General features: G+C 41.8%; 1 protein-coding gene across 2 annotated transcripts in view; it reads right to left on the bottom strand.

Moving 5' to 3' along the window:
- Window positions 1–24950, bottom strand: part of PTCH1 (patched 1) — a 112616-nt gene that overhangs the window by 36762 nt on the left and 50904 nt on the right. For both annotated transcript variants that reach the window (XM_082241493.1, XM_082241492.1), the window contains exons 3-12: window positions 20898–21087; window positions 19016–19082; window positions 18822–18913; window positions 15884–16082; window positions 12819–12940; window positions 10974–11121; window positions 9546–9677; window positions 7764–7919; window positions 7188–7286; window positions 6228–6353 (exon numbers count right to left, since the gene is read on the bottom strand). In XM_082241493.1, the coding sequence (XP_082097619.1) occupies window positions 6228–6353; window positions 7188–7286; window positions 7764–7919; window positions 9546–9677; window positions 10974–11121; window positions 12819–12940; window positions 15884–16082; window positions 18822–18913; window positions 19016–19082; window positions 20898–21087 (1331 nt within the window). The remainder of the gene's footprint in view (window positions 1–6227; window positions 6354–7187; window positions 7287–7763; window positions 7920–9545; window positions 9678–10973; window positions 11122–12818; window positions 12941–15883; window positions 16083–18821; window positions 18914–19015; window positions 19083–20897; window positions 21088–24950) is intronic.

The following is a 24950-nucleotide window of genomic DNA, read 5'->3' as shown; positions in this document are numbered from 1 at the left end:
TGCAAGTGCAATGGCAGAAATGGGGAGCAACAAGGGTAGAATGGAGCGGGGGGGGGGGTTGCATTTCAATTCATGGCTGTGCCACAGCCCCAGATTTGTCAAAAAGAATTTCCCTCTTGTTGATTTTAATGGAAGAGGAGGAAATTCAAAAATTGCCACCCCATGGTCAACAATTGCCCTATGTCACGTTGCCATAACAGATACGAAGCAACTTTGCACCCCATCACAGCACCGCCAGTATATAAACCCCAAACAAGAGAAAACAACTCAGACGACAGGGAGTGAAGGATGGAGTTAAGACTTTCTGGCTATATGTCAATCTCACAAGGGGGACTTTTGGTGTTGGGAAAGGGCACTTTAGCACAAAACAGCCTGTTTCCAGAAAACACACAGGAACTTAAGCACATTGCTAACATTTCTCATACTAGAACACTAACAGGTGTTCTGTCTCAGGACTCCAAGCAGAGCCAGCCACAACTCCAAGCTTTACTCCATTCTAAGAAGCAGAGGTGCAGGACAGAGAACCTCACACAGGTAAGCGAGGAAATGTAATATTTAGGGCACAACTGATACAACCACCTCCCTTGTTGTGTATGCTAACACTGTGTCTTGTCTAAACTGTATTGCTCCCACAAATTCTCTCTCTCTCTCTCTCTCTCTCTCTCTCTCACACACACACACACACACACACACACACCACATTAGAGGGAAGCAGTGTCCTCCCTCAAACATAAATAAGCTCTCTGTTGGCAAATGCCGGATACTGCTTTTCACTGTGGGCCAAACTCTCCTGAGCATTCCCTCTAATTTCCAGACTGAACCTATCTCATAAACATAGCTAGACTGGATAGAAAAAAAAAAAGGAAAGGAAAAATAGAGATTATTTTTTCCTCCTTTTTTCACTTTCAGCAGTATTTTTTTTCCTTTGGCAAAAGAGCAATATGAACTGTTATTTTTGAAAACAGGCACAAGTAATGTGTGCACATATTCAGAAGTGAATGTGTCTAGATTCATTTCAGGAGCACCAAATTATATACATCTGCAGATGTTGAATCGAAGCCGATAAAGTACTAAAGAATTCCAAAAGGAAGCAGTTCACTTATGGGTGTTCAGAAGAGGGTGACTGATCGCTGCACACAAAATAAAAGTATAACTACAGATACAATTTGAGGATCTGACTTCCACACTGGCGGCACTCGGTTACTGAGCAACAAAGGCTAACCCAGTGAAAGTTTCAGAGAGATCCATCATTCACATCTGAAACATCAGCACCTCCTTTGATAGTCATTTGAACTGAACTAAATCAACAGCTTGGTGGTATGGTGAATGTACCACCTTGCCTGAAACAAAAGAAGTTCAGAAACAGGCATTGATATGGAAGACTGAAAGTTGGGTTTTCACCCTGTCAGGAAGCCATTTATTCTCTCTAAGCAGCTGGATTATTTTACAGATATTGAGCCTCAAAAGCCAATGAAGCCTTGATTGTTATCTTATAATGTCTCGAGGAAAGTGAACAAAGATAGAGAAAGGTCAAAGCAACACTCTGTTTAAGCCCATCTGCTGGTTAGGCTCCTATCGAGATGAACAGAAATAAACATTGCTGAAAAGAAAAAGAAAAACCTGTTATATTGCTGTGCTTTCTTAACTTTGGCAGCGGAAGGTCTCCGAGACAGACAGGAATTCTTCAATAAACAAATCTGAATGAGACAAAGACAGGGCGAAGGACTGTAAATGTGGATAAATCCACGTTTAAAAACAGACCACCCAAAAGCTGCTTGCATGGCCAGCTGATTCCAAATACTGTAATTAAATGCATCACCTGAATTTGGCCACACCTGGCAAAAGTCGTAAGGAATAAATAAGAGATATATCAACTGCTGACAAGGGGTTCCTTTCTTTCTCTTTTTGCTATTCTTTGCTTTTTTCTAATATGCTTGATAACCATGGATTTTCAATACAAATCCTTTGCATATAATTCCACCTGCCACATATAACGTGATTAGGGTGACATGCTTTGTATTACAGCACATGAACATAGTGGTTGGACATTATTACTTTACTTAGGTCTCAGTGAAGCAGTTCTTAGCTCAGTAGTACAAACTGGTTTTTTTTAATCCAATGTTTTAAAAAGTGGTTTGGAGCACAAAGATCTGCAGTGACAAACCTGAATGGTGCACAAAAATGTGCCTATTATTTACGAGAGAAAGAACAAATCATGACCAGATGCATGAAAAGATGGGCAACTGAGATATTCAGTAAAGCACAACGATAGCACACAAGAATAAGCTGATGTTCCAAGAGGCCAAAGCTTTACTAGAGACTGGTTTTTAAGTTTGAAAATCTGAGGCATGTCAGTTTGAAAATCATTGAGCACCATGCAAATATGCCCCAAACCTGACATTCCGAGGCAATTCAGAGTCTTGCTGGGAATGTGCTACAATCAATTTTTAAAATTCTTTCTTTTGGAAGAATTACCAGATTTAACAACACATGCATGCCTTTCATATGCTGATTTCATTTGCAGCAGAATTATTAGTTGCACAGTAGATCAGCTTTCAAGAATGGCAATGAGGATAAAGAAGTGAGCATTCAACAGCCTTGTAAGGGGGGGGGGATGAAGCCCAGAGTACTATTCATGATTCAACAATATACACTTGCTCTGGATTACATGCTTGTGGGCAATGCCCCCTTCTCAAGAGAACGGGGCTCTCTTGCTGCAACTGCTTCTGATATGGCAATGAGGTTGAGTGCAGCACACATTTCTCCAGATCATGGGACTGCCTCTGTGTGGATACGGCGGGAAACTCATCCACAAAAGTAGATGTTATAACTATGGAAAATTGTGTTCCATACTAAAGGTAAAGGACCCCTGGATGGTTAAGTCCAGCCAAAGGCGACTCTGTGGTTGCGGCGCTCATCTCGCTTTCAGGCCAAGGGAGCCGGCGTTTGTCTACAGGCAGCTTTCCGGGTCATGTGGCCAGCAGGACTAAACCGCTTCTGGCGTAACAGAACACTGTGGTAGAAACCAGAGTGCATGGAAACACCGTTTACCTTCCTGCCACAGTGGTACATATTTATCTACTTGCACTGGCGTGCTTTCAAACTGCTAGGTTTGGCAGGAGCTGGGATAGAGCAACGGGGGCTTCACTCTGTCGCGGGGATTCAAACCGTCGACCTTCCGATCAGCAAGCCCAAGAGGCTCAGTGGTTTTAGACCACAGCGATTCAGAGCCCATAGTTAAAGTAACAAAATTAGAAGTGCTATACAGACAGAGAAAGGGAGAAAGAATGGTGGGGGTGAAACAACTGCCTTTGCTACTCTGAGGGGACTCCAGAATATGAGCACAGGCTTGCAATAATTAGAAGGGATCTCAATAAAAACCTGACTTAATGCTATAGATTATAACTTCTTTTCATAGCACTGCTTACAAACCACTATCGTGTGTGTGTGTGTGTGTGTGTGTGTGTGTGTGTGTGTCTTCCACAATAGTTGCAACATGTATTAAGAAAAATTGTAATTCCTGCTTCCTCTAGTTAGGTCAAGGGTCAAGTAGAGTGAAAAATGATTGGTGAGCCAGACAGAAAGGGAAGAAAAATGACTGCTGAGAAAGTACAGTTACCAAGTCTTTACCAAGGTCAGAGTGAGCTATAAATCCTCTGTGTTGGAGCTGTGCCAGAAGGAAAGCCTCCCAGAGCTCTTTTCAAAGAGCTCTTCCCTAGCAGTACCCACCCATGCTTTTTAATTTTGTCTTTGGAAAAATATAAATATCATGATTATGACTATGAAGCAGAAAGCAGGACGAGGGCACCTGCACACCCACATACAAACCCTCCAAAAATGTTCAAGGTGACCACTAGTATTCATAGAACACATATACACTCTGCAGGTGGCACAAGGGCTCTGTTGAAGAGATTTTTGGGTTCAAAAGCATCAGTCTATACATGCAGCGGCTTCTGTTTTATCAGCTAATGGAAAGGAAAGAACTTCATGTTTAAGCTCCATTCCTCCACTACAGAAGAAATAGGGATGTACCAAGAACGGACACGAAAGCATCATGTTAACCACATGAGCATACTCTAGTCCCAGGAAAGAGATTTAATTGCAAATTCAGTATCTGACACTTTTATAACGCAAGAGTCAACTCAGAGCCCATTCACACATTATAAATTAAGCCTGATTTGTATCAGTGCTAACCTATACTTCTGGAGTACAGATCTGAGCGGGGTGAAGTGGGAGAAGAATATCCACAGAAACTTCTGCAAGCCCAGATTTCCACATTCCCAGTGCACAGTGTTCTGTAACAGCAGGGCTTTTACACAAAGGTGTAGCCTTCAGGGTTCATGCATTCAATTCCAGTGCTAAAAAGAATGTGGCATGATTTCAGTTACTGGGGCAATTGTTTAAGGCGAAAAGGAGCAATGATCAAAGGTAAAGGACCTCTGACAGTTAACTCCAGTTGCAGACGACTCTGGGGTTGCGGCGCTCATCTAGCTTTACAGGCCGAGGGAACCGGCGTTTGTCCGCAGAAAGTTTTTCTGGGTCATGTGGCCAGCATGACTAAGATGCTTCTGGCACAACGGAACACCGAAACCAGAGCAGCGCACGGAAACGCTGTTTACCTTCCTGCCGGAGTGGTACCTATTTTTCTACTTGCACTTTTTGGCATGCTTTCGAACTGCTAGGTTGGCAGGAGCTGGGACCGAGCAACGGGAGCTCACCCTGTTGCGGGGATTCGAACTGCCAACCATCTGATCGGCAAGCCCAAGAGGCTCAGTGGTTTAGACCACAGCGCTACCCACATCTCTCTTCTGCACTAAGTAGGAAGCAACAAATACCAGAACAATCTAAACCATAGTTTTATTGTTTATGTGATTTTAACCAGGGTTAAGGCAACCACTTTGGTTACTGCTAATAATTTGGGGTGCATAGTAGCCTTGGACACCTCATCTGGCCCCACCTAGATATAATTTAAGTGATAGCTGCTATTATTACATGAGCTACATAACCACAACACACAATTTCATTTCTGGTGGACAGCTCCCTTAATAGAGTGGACAGCTCCCACCAGAAATCAGTATCAAAATACTACCACAGCAATACGCAAAGAGCTAAGTGAGTAAACAAAGAACCATAAACTTTTCTTTGCATACCCTATATATATATTTTAAAATCCTATCTCTAACCTATTTTTCTAAGCCTAACAATGAAAAACAACAGTTATAAAATATGAAACAATCCAGGAGTCAACCAAACCATAAATAAAAATAGCATAAAAATGAAGGCTGATTACATAATAACCATCAGAACTGAACATCAAAATACAGTACAATCACAACTTACATGTGTTTAACCTGTGCGCTTTCAACCTTGCGTGGCTGAAGGCTGGTTGAAACTGGGCAAATTAAATGCACACAAGTCAAATTAAATACACACTATAAAAGCTATTTTTGCATTGGGTTTTCCCAGCGTTGGAAACAACTTTCAAGGTCTCTCTGACTTGCTTATCAGGCAGGTCCCTCTCTCTCTCTCAAAGCACTCTGCCTTTCTTGGGGGGCAAGACTTGCTCAATGAGGGCTCCAGAAAGGTAAGGATGCTTGCACAAGAGTGCTTCAGGTACATTCATTTTAGATATGCGTGCTATCTTTGGAACATAAGCCCTGTGCAAGATGCAATTGTACTGTACCATTCCAAAGTGCCTTCTGTTACAGAAAAGCTCTAGCGCCCCAGTTACTGCCAAGCATGCTTTGTGTCACTGAGGGATCTGTAGTGGCGTCGCAGATGAGAATCACAGAATGCAGGAAGGCTAATCCCTGAAACATTTCTTAAGCCAATGATGCCCAGGAAGGTTTTTCCAAGGGCTGAATCAACATTTTCTCATTTAAGTCTGTACCAAGTTTCGAACAAAGGCATTGTGGAATAAGGGCAACATAACCGCCAAGTGCATTTTCTGTCCACCATGTACATGACAACAAGGACACTCTGTGAGTGATGCACCTCTAAGATTACTCTAGATGCCTGCACTAACACTGACAGAACTGTGATGAGGATTATTCTCAACCCAGAAAGAACCACCCGGTGAGTTAATTGCTGATGGGACGTTCTGCTCTGTTCTCCCAAGCACCATCCCCTTGGATCACATTACATCTCAGATGCACACATCAAACCACAGTCAGCTTGATGAGGATAAAGAACAATTCTGGTGTTAGCAAACAAATTCACAAACTTACTTGGAGTGAAAATGCCCGTAGAGCAGGGATGGGAATTAAGGCAGCCATGAAGAATGCAGTAACATTACTGATGGAAGTAAGGGCCACACTCGCCCCAGTGCGTTTCAGACATTCTCCTGTCCTGTCCTGAAAAATACATTTAAAGTTGTAGAATACCATACTATTGCATACTGGAAATATAGACCATTCAGACAGACATGCACAGTTATTGGACACAATCAATATTATCCATAAAAAGTGGCAACATTATTGTATTAATGCTGTAAAGGTAAAGGGACCCCTGACCATTAGGTCCAGTCATGGCCAACTCTGGGGTTGCAGCGCTCATCTTGCTCTACTGGCCGAGGGAGCCGGCGTACAGCTTCCGGGTCATGTGGCCAGCATGACTAAGCCACTTCTGGCGAACCAGAGCAGCGCACGGAAACGCCGTTTAGTTTCCCGCCGGAGCGGTACCTATTTATCTACTTGCACTTTGATGTGCTTTCAAACTGCTAGGTCGGCAGGAGCAGGGACCAAGCAATGGGAGGTCACCCCGTCGCAGGATTTGAACCGCCGACCTTCTGATCAGCAAGTCCTAGGCTCTGTGGTTTAACCCACAGTGCCACCTGCGTCCCTTTCTTAATGCCATACTGGCATTAAAAATACATGTTGAAAATAAAATTCTGCAGTGCAGTAGATTTGGCATGAGCTATCCATCAGTTATTTCACAAGACTCACTCTAGAAAATGAGTGCAAAATTTATCCAGAATGATACATTTTCATCTGTATGAAGCCATTTGCTACTGTGAATGATATGAACATAGAAGTTTTCTTGTCACCAGAATCTCTGATCTAAGAAATTTCACTCGGGACAAAAAATTAAGAAGGCATGATTAATCCTGGTTGCGTGCATTACGAATCATACATACACCTCTAGCTCAAATATAGTGGTTTGCATTGTCCCAAACAATTGGCTGTTACCTCAAATGGAATTCTCTTGTTCTGCCCGGTTTCGCTAAATGCATGTGCCAAAAGGAAGACATCGTCTACACCAACTCCTAAAGCAAGAAAGGGTAAAACCTGCACAAAAAGGAAAGAAGAACCAGGTGTGTTTATAGGAGGCTTATGACCCGCCTGAGTAATTATGACCTGCCAGCTAATTGAGATAATTTTCCAAATTTGTTCACGCAGATTTCTGTTCCCCTCTAATGCTTGATACATCCCTGATACAGAAAGCTCTGTTCTTTTCATGCAAAACCCTAAAGTGAAATTATAGGGCCCTTTTCGGCCACTTGCATCTTGTGGGATGTTTCTACCTATGTATACATCTATGCTGAAACTACAGTTCTACTATTTCCTTAAAATGGAGATAACAATCACACGTTCCCCATTCAGTCTGCATGCTGACTAACTACAGGTTATTCTCATCTTAAACCTATAAAATGTCCATTGCTTGGCATGCTAGCGCAGGTACAACTCCAGAACCCCTTTCCCTCCCCCAGTGATTCATCCTGGCAGATAAATTGACCAAACTCTTAATAACTATTCATTCAGTACCTGAGTTGTGGCAGCATTAAAGGAAATCCCAATTAATGAACAGAGGCCCAATCCTGCAGCTACTGAGAGTGCAACCAGCAAGACTCCTGCCAGCCCCACGGCACCCTGGGATTTAGCACAGTCCCACCGCAACATGGTTAAACAGGCATAGGCAAGCTGAAAGCAGAACAAAAGAGAGTTGGTTGGTTGGGTCTTTTAAAGCAAAATTTCAGACAAAGCAAGCCACATTTTAACATCGCCCCTTTCTAGCCAAAGGTTTCGCCTATGAAATACACTTTTACGTGACACAGATATTGTAAGGCACAGTTTTAAGCAATGGTCCCTTCTCCTCAAATACTGTCAGAGAGTCTGAACTCAGATTGACAAGTCTCAGGCAAATTGGGTCCTCCCTTGAAAAGGGCACGTGTTGCGGTGAGACCTGGCAACCAAACCCTGTATTGTGGGTGGGTTTGATTGATTAGCCACAACACCCAATTGGTGGGTCCCTTGATTCTGGGTTTAATCAGGCCAATGGGACACAAGCTAAACAGATCAAGGGACCTATATATACCCATGCACGTGACCCAGAGCTTCCTCTTTCGGTACGTGCATAGGAACACCCGCCCACCTCTCCCTACTATTAGGGCTTGCGCGCTTGACCTTGCTATGCTGTCGTGTGTCGCCTGTCGTTGGGACAGGGGCACGGCAGGATTTCCCCCCACCCCCCGCGTAGCAAATAGTCACAACTTGTAAGGTTGCGGATAGGCTCTGGTTCAGGTGATAGGGATGGGAGAACGCTCTCACCATCCCTATGTGAAGGGTTTTCTGTTAAAGGAATCCAGGGACTCAACGGTTTGGTCAACCCCTGAGAGGGGGTTGTGCCCGTGCCTTAGTCCAGGGGGACATAGCCTGTTCCTGGCTTTCCGCCTATCCAGGTGTTCACCCTAGGCTGACCTATGCTGGTGCCCTGGGTCAGCGCTACCTGCAACAGTGCAGGGAACGAGTCGAACCAGAGCCTATGCAACCACTCACTTGCTGCAATCAATAAAGTTGTGGCCTAAATTCTGCCAAAAACCAAACCAAAATTTTGAGTCTTGTCTGAATTTATTTAAGGGGAAGGTTTAAAGGTCTGACCACGCAAATGCCTTTTCTGATAGCAAAGATGGTTTAACTCGGGGGAGTGGAACTTTTTCCAGGTCACATTCCTTCTTCTGCAGTCTTTGGGGGGTGGGGTCTACATGCCAGTGGCTGCCATGGTTTGGTGACAAAACTGGGTATGGCCAGAGGGGGAAGTGACTGTGACCTTTGTACAGTAGGCTGCATTCCAGTCACACATAAGCCAGGGGTTCCTACACAAGTTTCCCCCCTCTCCCTCCACCCCCACCCCAACATTGTCCATCCGGGCAAGGAAGAGTCATTATCAGAGTTCGCAGACACATTCCAAATCAATAAAAGCGCTCAAGGACTGTATAGGAAAGAGCCACTAAGGTGTTCATCCTGGAGAGAAAGAGGAGTGGTCTAGGAAGAGTTCAGAGAGCCAGATAGTTCTAGATAGGTTGTGGCCTGAGGTTCCCCAAACATTGGCTTAGCTGAAACTGCAGAGATCAAGCCTGTCCTCCATCTATCCCATGTGTGCACTTTCTCAAATGAGCCACAGGTTCTCTTAAGATACAGACATGAAGGAAAGAGATTGCCCCAAATGCAGTTTTTAACGTGACTGCAGGAATGCTTTTATGATGGGTTGTTTGAAAACGAGTCGCAGGAACATTATGAAGAATCAAAGCAATATTGTGTTCATTTTACCATTAATAGGTAGCCGCTGGCAACTCTGATAACGCTGACATCAGAAAACGATTTTAGGATATCTTCCAGGGTAGTTGTAGTAAAGGAAAGCACCTTCTGTGTAGAGTTTTGTGCCACACTCTGATGGACGATCTGTGAGAAGGAGATGGGAACAGTGATCAAGGAAAGGAGGACAATACAATGCGTTCCTGCAGGGGATATGATTTAAAACCAGCTTTTATTTGTTTGTGTATGTGTGTGTGTGTCACACACACACACGGATATGTCATTAACTCTTTGTTACATAATTGCCATACTTGGTAGAGAGACTCAGCAGGCTGCTATAGATCAAATAAGATTGTGCGCCCCAGAGGAGAGGAATATGGCAATTTATTTGAAATAGTGAAACTGAAGACGGTTCACGCTCAGTCTCCCCTGCTTCCCCCACCCCCGTCTAATTTTTTTGCTCTCTCGATCCAAGAGTCTACAACTGATTTGTTGTTATATCAGTTGTGCCTCTAATCTAAAACAACAAATTCTTAAGAGCAATCCTCTCTTTCTTCATTGGCTGGGCACTTTAGAGAGGTCACAAGCAGCTTAGCAGAGGTCAACCCCTGGGAAACAAAGGCCAGATAATGTCACATGACCTCACCAATGGGACTGCAGCTGTGAACAGATTCTGTGGCTGGCTAATGTGTTCCAGACACCTTTGCTGGATAACCACACTGACCAAGTGTTTTTAAAGCCAGCCGAGCTCTTTAAAGCTATGGCAGTTCACTGTCGGATCAGCAAATCAGAAGAGCGCACCAGGATTTAAAATTCACGAGTGAAAACAAATGCTGTATATCTCTTTAACGTCACTCACAATGGTGCTGGCAAATTCCTCTAGGCTGAAAGCAAAAAGGTAAGTTTAAAATCCTTTGCTGCTACTGTTCTAAACAGAGGGCACACTTATCCCACAAGCCAGTTCTACTGTATGGAGCTTCAATGAAGAAGCATTCACTGCCATGGATGCTTTAGCTGAGATTCCTATATGGAGGGGGTTGGACTAGAGGACCTCTGGTGTCCCTTCCAACTCTACAATTCTATGAGTCTATGAACGCTATGGACCAGGGATGAGGATGGGAGATGGATCCCCAACAACAGCTTTCCCATCCCTTCTATAGACCATGGACATTTGCACAAGCAGACAGTGGTACCTCATTCCGGAGGTCCATTCTTAACCCGAAACTGTTCTTAACCTGAAGCACCACTTTAGCTAATGGGGCCTCCTGCTGCTGCCGCGTTGCCGGAGCACAATTTCTGTTCTCATCCTGAAGCAAAGTTCTTAACCCGAGGCACTATTTCTGGGTTAGTGGAGTCTGTAACCTGAAGCGTATGTAACGCCAGGTACCACTGTACTAGGAAAGCCCACCAGAAATGGTTCACCAGGTAGGTTTCTGGTTTTACCTCAACATACATCCTTTGCCAGGCTTCCAGAATTGCCGCTGCTTTGTCTTCATTCCAGTTGATGTGCGAAACATACTCATACCCCTTGAAGTGCTCGTACATTTGCTTAGGAGTCATTAACTGAAACATGGTTTGTAAAGCCTGGGCACTGCAAGAGGAAGGGAGGTGGGAGCTTAGAAGGAGGAAAGGGTTTAGGGCAGACATTTTAAACAATGACATTTTCAGTGGCTGGCGTTCTAAAACGAGCACCTTGAAGGGACCTTTGGGTTCGCAAGGTTGGAAAAGATCTCTGCTTGAGACCTCGGAGAACCGCTGCTCATTGGAAAAGCCAACTCAGGAGCAAGTGGATCAAGGGGCTGTCAAAGCAAAAGGAGGCTTTGTACGTTAATACGCTTCACCTCATTTCCGCTTCATTTTCATTATGTGTTGCTTTATTGTGACTGTAAAACACCTTGAGTGTTTGTCAAAAAGCTGGGGAATAAATGCCGGGAAATAAAACAGAATAAAGTCACAAATTATCTTTAGGCTCTGATAGCCATCTGCTTAAAGTCAAATTTGTAACAAATCCTCTGCAAGACAGGATCCCAGGCACCTGGGGGGAAACTCTTTTCTTTTTTGGCTTTTTATTTTTTAAATGCTGTAGCTATAAATATTTGTTGTTCAGTTTTTTTATATTAATATTGGTATATGTGATTTTTAAACTTTTAAACACTGCATCGTTTTAAAATAATTTGCATTGTTCAATGTCTCAAATTCATTTTGGAGAAATAAAGCAAATTATATATATATATAAACTGGTACAGCTATGGTATTATTGGGGGTCACTTTGTTCCAGGGACCAGAACTATTTCACTTGCAGTAAGGTTATATCAGTGAAGACAGGATCGTTACCTTAAACCAGTCCCCCAATTTTTATACATATGAGACAGAATACATTTAAATCATGTAAGGTCCGTGTAAGTGTACCCTGGGCATACAGTGACAAACATTTGAATGAACAACAAATTCTATTTTCCCAGCTGAATTGCTTAAAATCTTTCCATTATTAGATGCTGAAGGATGCTCTCTGGCAACTCACTTTCCATAATACATTGCTTGCTTTTTCTTCTCCTGATCCAAACATACATAGATAACTTTATTTGTATACCACCTTTCCACAATTCAAACCATGCTCAAGTCAGCTTACAACATGAAAAAAATACTGTACCTAAGTATTTTTGCATATGAAACAAATACAGAGGCCTGCTGCTACAGAGACCTTATGAGTGAAGCGTGAACAAAAGCACTGTGGCTTAAATGTGAACTACACATTAATTACAATTTTGTGTCCTTCCAAGTTGGCTGAACCCGTAATAAAGCAAAAAATAAAATAAAATAAAAAATTCCTTCCAGTAGCACCTTAAAGACCAACTAAGTTAGTTCTTGGTATGAGCTTTCGTGTGCATGCACACTTCTTCAGATCGAAAGCTCATACCAAGAACTAACTTAGTTGGTCTTTAAGGTGCTACTGGAAGGAATTTTTTTATTTTGACTATGGCAGACCAACACGGCTACCTATCCGTAATAAAGCAGTAACTCTAGATGACCTACACCCAAAGTGGAACTGCACTGTCCAGAAAGCATATGTAACTAGTACAAACTGTCAAAAAGTTCATATAATATGTAGTAGGAAATATTACTCTAGAAAGCAATTAAATTGTCAGGAAGAAGATTTCACGACCTACCATAGACAACCCAGCTTAGCAACACCTCGCCCACAGGTGGCAAAGGTTTTCAAGAGAGTTTTTGTGTTTTTTTTTCAAAAGAAAGAAACAAGATATATGAGACAAGGCCATTGGTATTTACCTGACAAGTTTCCCAGTACCATTTTTAACTGTGCCACCAATGATCAGCTCTTCCTGCCAATGCATATATTTCTTGGATAACCCATAGCATCCACCACTTAAAACAAGGGCCACGTCTAGAGGCTAAAAGGTAAACAAAAGAAGAAAGCACAAGACAATAAAATGAAACAGGACCACTAAGATGAATTCAGGGACTCCCCAAAGACAAGTTTGCTAGTACACAGAAATCCTGAAGCAAGCTCTGAAAGGGTTCAGGGTGTGGGTTAAGCAGTAGTCAGGAACATACTTGAACTGTAAAAATACTTCATATTTATGTGGGGTTATGTTCCGGGGATTGTGCCTAAAGCCAAACTGTGTAGTCAAAACCCCTTGTGTGGTGGGTGAGATTGACAAAGTCATTTTTCAAAGGAACCCTGCCTCCTTTTATTTATATTTCACTTTTAATTTGCCATATGCGTAAAGTTGAAAATGTACAAGTTAAATCCATGCAAGTTATGGACTGACGGAAGAAGCATATGTCAAGAACCTTGTCTTTCAGCCATAATTCATTTACATGGCGATGTACACCCAGACTGGGTCTTAGGCTTCTAATAAGTGTCAGGATTAAATAACTGTCAGTTATCAAATTAAACATAGTCCTTTGTAATTCTCCCTCCAGTAAACACCCTTGGAAAATACAGTTGCCGTATCATAATACCCATTCTAGTATCCCCCTCACAGCAACACCGAAAATTGTATTTGCCATGGAAATGTAAAGCCTGATCGAACTATTCTTTAATTCAGGCAATTAAAACTTCCCTTGAAGTTGTATAATTAATGGTCAGTTGGAAAGGACTTGGGCTGGCCAACCGACTCAGGGAAGTGTAACAGATCTTTAGCATTCTGAATCCCTAGAGAGGTGAACAACAACAGAACTTTGTTCTTTAGTATATATTTTGCTCTTTTGGGTGCAAATGTGCCGGTGGGTGAAGCAACTGGGGACTGTCAACCGAAAAAGAAAAAGAAAACGTTGAATACTTCATTTCCTTGGTAGCTCCTAGAAAAGGTACAAGAATATGACCGAAACCGCTAGAACATTCTCCATTTACTGAGGGACCAAGTAAGAGCACGGTTCTTACTGTTTACATTCATATACCTAGGGAGTCAAGGAATCTGTAAGGTCACATTCCTGTTGCCTTCCATGGAGTATAGACCTCTGACACTGGACTAAATTGCTCCTGTCTCTAGACTGCAGACCAAACAAAATATGGAGAACTGGAAGCAAGGGAAGGCCCCATTTTGCCTTGAAGCTTAGTGACCACAGCAAGGGAGTTCATTCAGTTTCAAATCCTATGAATACATCAGTATTCTTTTAGGGGCTATTCCTTTTGTTGCCCCTCAAGTTCTCCTCCAGAAGCATAAATCTCTGTAATGGTGTGCATTGCAGAGAGGGCTGCAGTAGGAGAGGGGCAGAATCAGGCAAAACCAGCAGCCCACCCTAGTGTGAGTGGAAGTGACTTCTCTTCACACAAAGTAAGCTCTGGATCCAAGCTACTAAAACCATAAAACAAAGTCAGTTCCACCATCACAGCTCAGTGACAACTGAATGCAAGACCGTTATTTTTAACATGCACAACGAATTTGGGATTCTTTCGTCCAATAATGCATGCTTTTAAAACACATTCATTCTCCTCCCCACTTACCCTCTCTCTGTTCATACACATATGCATGCAAATTTCAAATATTACCACTTATAATTTAAATCAAAAGCAGCCTCTATTATGAAACATGTTCCTGAGCCAAAATAGAGAACCAGTTCATAGGAACAGTTGGAGGAAGCGGAACAGGGATAAACATTTCACATGGCAGTCACAGTTAGCACTTAGTAGACATAGCTGGTGAACAGCCCTAGTGGCCTCACAAATCTAGTCACTTTGATATCCTAGAATCCCTTGCTTTGCAGGAGGGCATAAACAAATCTGAAGACAGTACTGCATGTCACTACAAACAGCTGGTAAAATCCACACTCCCAGGAAGACACTCATACGGAATCGTTTCATCTCTTTCCCAAGATCGCCTATTCCTCCGCTCGCTCTCTCCTTCTATCATGCCCACATTTGAAAATCCAAAAAGCGCAACATATATTCAGGAGATGCCGGGAACAACAAGCAAATGAAGATCTATGGAGACAGACAGAAAGCAGTCTGCAACCCATGAACAAATACATGCAATGGAAATTCCAACAGGAGTGCTAAATCAAAATGCGGTGAAGCCATGGTCTGTTTTGCAAAGCTGAAAGGAGTTCTTAAATAAAAATCTTCTCTCTGAGGATGTGAAACAACACTGTAAACAAGACTGGTCAAGACTGTTCTGCCCAGGTGGCAATGCCAGCCATTTACTGTATTTTTTGCTCTATAAGACTCACTTTTTCCCTCCTAAAAAGTAAGGGGAAATGTGTGTGCGTCTTATGGAGCGAATGCAGGCTGCACAGCTATCACAGAAGACAGAACAGCAAGAGGGATTGCTGCTTTCGCTGCTAAGCAATCCCTCTTGTTCTGGCTTCTGAGATCCAGAATATTTTTTTTCTTGTTTTCCTCCTCCAAAAACTAGATGCGTCTTGTGGTCTGGTGCGTCTTATAGAGCGAAAAATACGGTATTTATTTGGCACATTTGCACACAACTCTTCTTCTGAGGAGCTGAAAGTATCACATCTGAATTCCATCTTATCTTTTTTGGATTTTTTGTTTTGTTTTGTTCTGGAATCCATTTTATGTTTTGTTTATCATATCTTCATTTGCTTCCAGGTTTTTGACTCTTCATCCCAATCACATCATAATCATTTATCATTTATCTCAAGTTATCATGAGGTAGAGACACTTCAGAAAAAATTAAAAATCAATATGAAAGCTGTTATTATGAGATTTCTAAGAACAACTGTAGGCAACACATTGCCCACATGTACCTATAAAATGGACTTTCAGGAGGGTTAAATTGAAATTTATTTTTGAGGCTGGCTTAGAGGATTGTAGGGTTCCACCATTCCTTCCACATTTCCTGAGTTAGCCAACAAAGGCCAAGCTAACTTACTTTGGTTGAATTTTTGTTGGGTGCTGTGATGGGACAGTCAGGATCATCAGGATTCAGGCAAGGTCGATCCATATACCCATGTCCAACGTCTGCCTTATTCAACATTTCTTCCCAGGTATCTACTTGCGAGTTTATTTTCTTTAACTCCTCCAAGAATTCTAAGGGGTCAAAGTTGGTCCACTGCAAATGGGGTTTCCCTCTGGAGAAACAAAAGAGTAGGAACATAGTGGTCAAAGAGGCATCAACAACCTTCACACTGACTCACAATATACACCTCTCCCCCTCCCTCCCCTCCTTATATAAACATCAAAAGCCCAAACTATGGATATAATTCACCCTAAAAGTGAATTATGCCCTATTAACTGAGTAGAACTTACTCTTACTCTGAGTAGACTGCCTATTTTAAACTGTGCTACATGTGATATTCATTCTTCAGTAGCCACTGTTGAGAAATCATATACCGTATTTTTCTCTCTATAACACTCACATTTTTTCCCCTAAAAAGTAAGGGGAAATGTCTGTGCGTGTTATTGAGCGAATGTGTGGTCTCTGGAGCAGACTGGCCCGAGTGCAGGGGCAAAAATCAGATCCCGTGTCACGGAGGAGGGAAAGCTGTAGAGGAGGCTGCTGCTTTCCTGCATTCTGCCTCAGGGTCACCCCAAATTCACCATCAGATCACACAGCATGTCTATGGCTACAGCCTGCAGCAAAAAAATCACACACCCACTGTTGCCTGGGGCCACAATGGTGCAAAAACGTGGTTACAAAGCACAGATCCACATGGATTCTCAGGATTTTTGCATTGGGCTACCCCAAACTCACCGTCAAATCACATGTCTGTGGCCACAGCATGAAGCACAAAAATGATACATCCACTGTTTCATTTGGATTTTTTTTTCTTGTTTTCCTCCTCCAAAAACTATGTGCGTGTTATGGTCAGGTGCGTGTTAAAGAGCGAAAAATACGGTATTAGGGCTGGTTTCAGACAACAAATTACTTGTTCGTGTGAATAGTCCCACCCATCCCAAAATAAATGTTTTTTTCTGTAACATCTGAATGGGGAGGTTACAAATATTACCTAAATGCAGTTTCTAGAACTGTGATGACACTATTGTAGTTGGCTGTGAAATTACAGACACTGAGGTTGGCTGATCTTCAATATCTTACTGCCACATCATGTTGGATTCATGTGTGTGGCCAGGGATGTTCAAATGGATAAGAAATTTAATGTCTGATCTTGCCTTTCAATACTTTTCAAAATTGGGATTACTGACTTCTTAGTTACTTTTAAAAGGAGAAAGGATTTCATATCACATAGGAATTGCTTGCCTCTGAATATATGTTTCATATGTAATCAATAAGGTTTTCGCTTTTTTATAGTTACTGTGTTCCTTCAAACTCTTGTTAACTTAGCCATCGACTCAAAAATGCCTGAGCACTAGTTGCTGCCACCATCATGACGGTCTTTCTCTTTCTCCTACCTCCAGTTTTGATTTCATGATGTTGATAGACTATAAAGGCTTTTGGCTGCCTTATTTTGCGGTTCAAACTACTGTATCTGCTTAACCAGGCTTAAGTCATTATTCAAACTCTCCCAACCAGAAAACACAAACCCCCTTATTCCCCCATCTAAAAAAAACAAAAAAAAAACCCCTCTACACTGAAGGTTAAGAGATGGCCATTGCAAATTGCTTTTACAGAGACATGCAAACCAGGGCAAAGACAATAACACAAAAGCTAAGTCTTGCATAATTAACCAAAAATGTCTAAACTGATTAAAAATTAACTCTTTGATGGACACATTACGTTACATATAACAATCTTCCAAAAGAGATACCTTGTGCCACTGAACAATCAAATAAACAAAGGATTAGTTTCTTCCTGAGATTATTATTTTTAATTCAAGGCGACAATTCACATACTTTCAGCCAAAGAGAATTCTCAGGCCATCGGTACTATTGTATGTTAGAATTAAAAACAAGGAGGGAACAAAGCTTATTTCCCTCAAAATAACCTTTGTTGCTGCTGGGACATGTGTTCTAAAAGTATGATGGAAGTAGCTTGAACACAGATTGAGATTCTCTGCATTCACAGGCATTTGTTTTCAGGATGGTGAATGCGTTGTGAAACCATTTCCACAACGCTTTAGAAAGTATCCCTGGCCTTGCCCCACAAAGACAAAGCTGCTCTCTCTTATTTTCCTTTCCTTTCCTTCCTTTTCTTGCATGGGAAGAAAGATTAGTGGTTGTTTTCAAGGTTGTTGGCTTTTGGAAGATATTTGTGCAAAAATGTGTGGAAAGCTGAAATGTGACAGCACACTTCATCTGAGAAGAAGCACTGCAAAAACTCAGGACATCTACCAGGAGACCGATTTTCCAGAAACGTGCATACTTGTTTCCTTTCCACAGCATGCACCTTAAGACACAGGGCACACAGATCTTCAAAATGACTCCAGAAAACAACCCTTGATAAAGTTCAAAGCTCAATCACATCAGTGTCAATTCTAAATTGGCTGTTAAAGAGGAGGACTAAAGGTTGCAAATAAAAATTTGTCTGTTGAGATACTATTTATAAGCTGGTCCATGGTCTTTGTGGAATGGCTCAAGCATGAGGCAGCAGCTGAATGCCTGGAGGAAGCAACATCTGATCCAAGATCAGATGCACATGGATGTGAAACCTTCGTGAAACCGCTGCAGCTGTTCCCGGGGTCTGATGTGACTTCTCCTATGCAGCTACATTCCTGCAGATGGAGAGTCTTGTCTGAGCATGCTGTTTGTCTTGTGACTCCACCTCCATTATTAAGACAAAACCCTTGTCAAAGTCACATATATGCGAATTCTGATATTTTGTTGACAGTGCAGCATAAGAGCAAATCATAATAACGTGAAAGGCTACCATGCAGTCCAAGCCGGTTTATATTGTAGAAAACAACACTTACGGTAGATATGCAGTCCCCGACTGTAACTTTGCACCCTCCCAGAAACAGTCCAAAGGTGTGATAATTAAACAAGGGTAAAGATGTTCTATGATCTGTCAAAGTTAGAAAAAAGCACACGCCAAATTAAGAAACGATAAAGAGTTCAATGCAAAATTATTATTTACAGAGGAAAGCATACAACGTATTATGTGTACCTTGTCCATGTATCCTTCTGTGATCGGTTCCCCTGATTTATGGCATAAGTGTTCCAATTTCCATTGTCTGTAAAAAATTAAGAGCAAATCACATCAAAACCATAAATACACACAATTATTTTTTCAATGTCCCCCACGTAGGTGGTACACCTTTAGGGGAACTGTGAAGCACAGATGAAGCACTCTTAACTCCTGAATAAGGGGCCTGTTGTGCAATCATCAAAACAGGGCAGTTTTTGTTTGTTACACAGAATGCTACTTTGTAAACAGGGCTTGAATTGTGCAGGAATGGTTGGGAACCCTATTTCCAGATGTGTCTGCGATCAAGTATTCTGTCCAATGTGGTATGATTGCCTTGCCATCCCCATCGCTGAGCCCGGACCCTGAGGTCCAGCTCCGAGGGTCGTCTGCTGGTTCCCTCCCTGCGAGAAGTGAGGTTACAGGGAACCAGGCAGAGGGCCTTCTCGGGAGTGGCGCCCGCCCTGTGGAACACCCTCTCTTCAGATGTCAAGGAAATAAACAACTACCTGACTTTTAGAAGACATCTGAAGGCAACTCTGTTTAGGGAAGTTTTTAATGTCTGATGTTTTATTGTGTTTTTACTATTCTGCTGGGAGCCACCCAGAGTGGCTGGGAAAACCCAGCCAGATGGGCGGGCTATGATGATGATGATGATAATAGTAATAGTAATAGTAATAGTAATAGTAATAATGTTTTGCTCATTTGGAGGTTTATTTTGCTGGCATCATTTTTGCCATGACACACCCTGTCACTCTTCTGGTATGCTACAATTTGAATTATATTAGTTAACCTCCATGGAGCTAAAATCCTGAAAGATTATAGTGGCATACAGTGTTGACTTAGTTGTTCAATCAATACATTTCCTTCACCCTTTGGAAACAATGAAACGGACTGCACACACAACCCTCTCTCGTTTATCAGGCACCAACTTAAAGACTTTTGAAAAGCAAAACCTGGAATACTGTACTGTAGACAAATTGTTTGGAGTGACTATTATGTTACCAATTGGTGAACACTAAGGACTTTTTGCTACTTGGAAACCCATTAGTGCGTCAGGCAAAATTTATGCTGCACATTTATCTACACTGTATCGAAAACAGCTTCTGACTTTGAAATATGACAGACTGTAAATGCCTCAAGATTAGGTCCAAACCTGTGCTATTAACCTTAATTAAAAACTTTGTTTAGCATCACAGATTTTCATAAGGCAGTATTTATATATGTCAGCATACCAACAAATGAAAAACACACAAATTAAACAAGGGGGAAGTGCTGTTTTCATTTATATCAATACCAAATCTGTATGAGTACCATAGAGGCATGAACGATTATTTTCTGAAACACCTTGTTCAGAGTAACTTCAGACTTTTTAAGCTAAGGTCAACACCTGGAGATTCCAGGGCTAAAACTAATTCTCGAGGGGCTACCTATCCCCTTCCCCCCATTGCCAACTGAGATGCTAAATGGGAACCAAGAAAGAGGCATCTGTGGCTAAAAGAATTAGACAGACAGCCACTGTGAGGCTGAAGGCACCGGCCCATTTCCGCTTGCTTCCTTCAAAGTGGCCCTCCAGGAACACGAGTTGCTGGGAGGGTTGTAAATATTGAAAAGCAGATGTGCAAGTCCGCTGCAATCCCATTTACTGTACTCCCACTGCATTGCCGAAAGGGGGAAGTTTCGCAGCAGAGATGCACCTCTGAAGCTTGTGTTATCTCCTCTGCATCAATTCGTCTTCACGTGTTAACAGCAGGAGAATTCAAAGTGGGACCACGGCACTCTGGTGCCTCCTTGTCAGGTCCTAAGCTATTCTTACTTCCTGGAAGTTAAAATAACATAGCCTTTTCTCTCCATTCCACCTTACCTGTTGTACATATACACGTGTACCCTGCTGGCTTGAAGTGCAGAATCAAGGTGCTGTCGGAGTGCCTCTGCTGTTAGCACATTAGCGCAGTCCTCTTGTGGTGTCTGAATCATGAGTTGGGGATTAAACATGGCCTCTTCTCCAATCTTCTGGCGCGTGTAACTTAACTCCCGACTCACTCGTCCACCAACTGACAGACAAATATTTACAACCTGGGATCAGCCAACAATAACTTACTCTGGATTCACATTCTAAGAGCTCACAGGCCACCAATAAACTTTCCCATATGCATGGAATGTTCTGTAGCCAGTTAAGAACTGAAGCAATTTTAAAGAGAGCTAATTTCATCTACAGAAAGACAGAAATTTCCCTTTATATATAAAAAATAAATCAATTAATTGTTCCTACTTCACAAACAGAGGTGTGTGTTAAGTTGATTCCTGCTAGACACATGGTCTTTCAGTATCACACCAAAATTTCCACACGTAGAAAGTTTATTAACAAAAGGAAAAAAATGAACCTTTTCCTTGCAGACCAGACCAAATATTTCTCTGTTACAATTTCTTGCACTTGTATAAACAGTCTGCTGCAATGGCACATTTCAAGATAAATGACTTCAATTTACACTCTTCTCCTAAATAATTTGGCAATGGCAGAAGGGGAAATGTTTATCTTCCATAAAAAGGAGGTAGGAGGGAAAGAGTAAATGAGCATTAGTATGTCTTGCTGCTGCTAGTTAAAACATAAAAATACTGTTAAGTTAGGGTCACATAACGGTGCAGTTTCAGAGGAACAGAGTCAGCTACACTTAAGCAATCAATTCCAAGTGTCTAGAATCGCTACAGTGAGCTAGGATGTACCAGAATTTGGATTCCAAGGCAAATTTTATCTTTAAAAAGTCAAGAAACCTAACAAGGAGACACATTTATGCAGCCTAAAGGTCTAAAGGAAGCTAAAATGAAGTCAGAGACTGTGCGATCCTATATAGCTCTACTCAGTCTCGTGGTTTTCAGTGGGGCTTACTCCCAGGTATACAGGATTACGATACCATAATTTTATTGTCATTGTCCCATACAGAACAACGAAATTGAAAAACTCTACATCAGACATTAAAAAACCAACAGGCCTGCTACCCCAGTCTGGTTAGCCCCCCTGGTTAGCCTTGTTAGACCCCCAAAAACTCTGATACCCCATAATTAAATACAATATACTCCCACAGAGACTACCTTACACTGTGTTTAAAACCAAAATTGCATTTGGTTAGAAACTGTTTCTTAGGCGGCTAGTCCTAGTCTTTATAGCCCTGTACCTTCTTTGAGAAGGCAGATTGCAGCCACAGAGGGGAAAAACCAAAGGAAACTAAAAAACAAAATGACGAATTTAATAACAGTCACAACTGCTTGCATCTAGAGAACTGAGCACCGTGATCCAAAGATGCACTAGGACTGTTCCATCCCCACCTCATGCAAAACCATCCCTCCATCGTCTCTAGAATGGCACGTGATGCAGCGGAACAGCAGAGGAAACTGCAGAAACCAGAAGCACCCCCTTCCACAACCTGAAATGCACCGTAGGCCAGAGCCTCTTTTTTAAAAAAAGTAAATGGTTAAAGCATCTTTTAAACCAGGGATGAGGAACTTGTTGCTCTCCGGATGCTGTCAGGTCCCACTTTTAATTTTTAATTTATTAATATTGGGAAGAAAGGACACAATTGTTTATTGATTAAGATGAAACAAAAACATTGGATAATTGGTTTTCACCTTCGGTTTTAAATTTTCATCTCAAAACAATGCGTTTGCAAACAAGCCCCTCGCTTTCATTGCTAGGTAATTTATGCTTTTTGTAACAAAGTTTACATGGACATCAGTTCTGAAGCTTTAATTCATCTTACAAAGACACCGGCGGAATTTTGATATTCCAGCCTACAGTTTACATGATAACAAATCTCTACATCCCCATAGGAATACATGCTCTGCTATTCCATCCCCAAATCTATACCTTATTTTATTTTTTGGAATATATGGAATTTAACACTAATTTCAGCCAAGAGGTCCAGTCTTGTGCAAGACAAAAGACAGCATTCCTCATCTCTACTGAAAGTGACCAACTGTTTAGTATCAACAGAAATTATTGCTTCTTACTCAAGGTGCTGTCAAACTATATTAATCTCACTTAACAAGGCAAATTTAGCTAATCAGCATTACATCATAGTCAGCAGGAAAAGCTGCGCTCTTTCCTTTCTCCATAAACCCAATAAGTGAATAGTGACAGATAACTAGATGGGTTTTAAAAGCATTTTATTCCCATGAAAATGAATTTCGTCAATTACGTAGCATTGTATATTTTAGTAGCATATATATATGTATATATATGTATATTTATATTTATATATACACATAGTGGATTGTTTTCGAGCTTAAAAGCTGTAATGTATTTAAAATTACATTTAATACAATTAATTGTATTTAATTGCAATGTAATTGTTCACAGTTCTTAAAAAAGTTTATATAAATGGATCAGAAGTAATACCCTCCCCCCAAAAAAAATACACAAGAAGGGAAGAACTATGTGTGAATACTGCCTTTCCTGTAGTTTTTTTTTCTTTTAATCCTTAAAGTGTAAGGACCTTATAATGTACTCTCGCACAAACATCTGCTTGATAATTTTTCCAAACTGTTTCCCCCAAAACTCTGCTCCAGTTTTTCAAAGAACAAAAGACCTCTCCACAAGAAAATGCCACTTTATATGACGCCTTTAACATCAATATACACCCAGGCTGACACATCAGCCTCACACATCTAACACACTCTGATCAACCCAGGAAGACGAGCAAACCTGTACACATATTTCTATCCTTTTCTTTTGTCATTCCTAAAAGCTACAGTGGTGCCCCGCAAGACGAATGCCTCGCAAGACGAAAAACCCGCTAGACGAAAGGGTTTTCCGTTTTTCGATGCGCTTTGCAAGACGAATTTCCCTATGGGCTTGCTTCGCAAGACGAAAACGTCTTGCGAGTCTTGCAATTTTTTTCGCTCCCCCCCCTTTTTCTAAGCTGCTAAGCCGCTAAGCCTTTAATAGCCGCTAAGCCACTAAACTGCTAATAGCGCTAATCCGCTAATAGGGTTGCTTCGCAAGACGAAAAAACCGCTAGACGAAGAGACTCGAGGAACGGATTATTTTCGTCTTGCGAGGCACCACTGTATTCACAATCTATCATGAAGATTCATAATTAAAACAGCTATCGCAGAACTGTATAGTTGGAAGGGATACTGAGGGCCATCTAGTCGAACCCTCTGCAATGTAGGAACCTAAGCTAAAGTATCCATGACAGATGGCCACCCAACCTCTGCTTAAAAACCTCCAAAGAAGGATAGTCCACAACCTCCAGTGGGAGTCTGTTCCACTGTCAAACAGCTCTTACTGTCAGTATAACATCGTTAAGTATAATGTCTGGAAAAGTTCATCATTACACTGGTACCTCGGGTTACAGACGCTTCAGGTTACAGACTCCGCTAACCCAGAAATAGTACCTCGGGTTAAGAACTTTGCTTCAGGATGAGAACAGAAATCGTGCTCTGACAGCGCGGCAGCAGCAGGAGGCCCCATTAATGTAGCTAAAGTGGTGCTTCAGGTTAAGAACGGACCTCCAGAACGAATTAAGTTCTTAACCCGAGGTACCACTGTAATTTGTATGCTCCATACATTTTCTGCTATTTAATTACAGTGGTACCTCGGGTTAAGAACTTAAATCGTTCTGCAGGTCCGTTCTTAACCTGAAACTGTTCTTAACCTGAGGTACCACTTTAGCTAATGGGGCCTCCCGCTGCCGCCGCACGATTTCTATTCTCATCCTGAAGCAAAGTTCTTAACCTGAAGCACTATTTCTGGGTTAGCGGAGTCTGTAAACTGAAGCGTCTGTAACCTGAAGTGTCTGTAACCCGAGGTACCACTGTATTATATTTAAGCACTTCAAGCGCTTACTGGTAACACTGCCAAAAGACCAAGAAGAATGACATGAAGAGCCAGCCTCCTTGGAGTACAGAGTTCCACAAT

This window comes from Podarcis vaucheri, assembly GCF_965113315.1.
Source record: "Podarcis vaucheri genome assembly, chromosome: 11".
NCBI classification, from domain to species: domain Eukaryota; kingdom Metazoa; phylum Chordata; class Lepidosauria; order Squamata; family Lacertidae; genus Podarcis; species Podarcis vaucheri.
The sequence above is the reverse complement of the archived record's forward strand: the minus strand, read 5'-3'. Positions and strand labels throughout refer to the sequence as shown.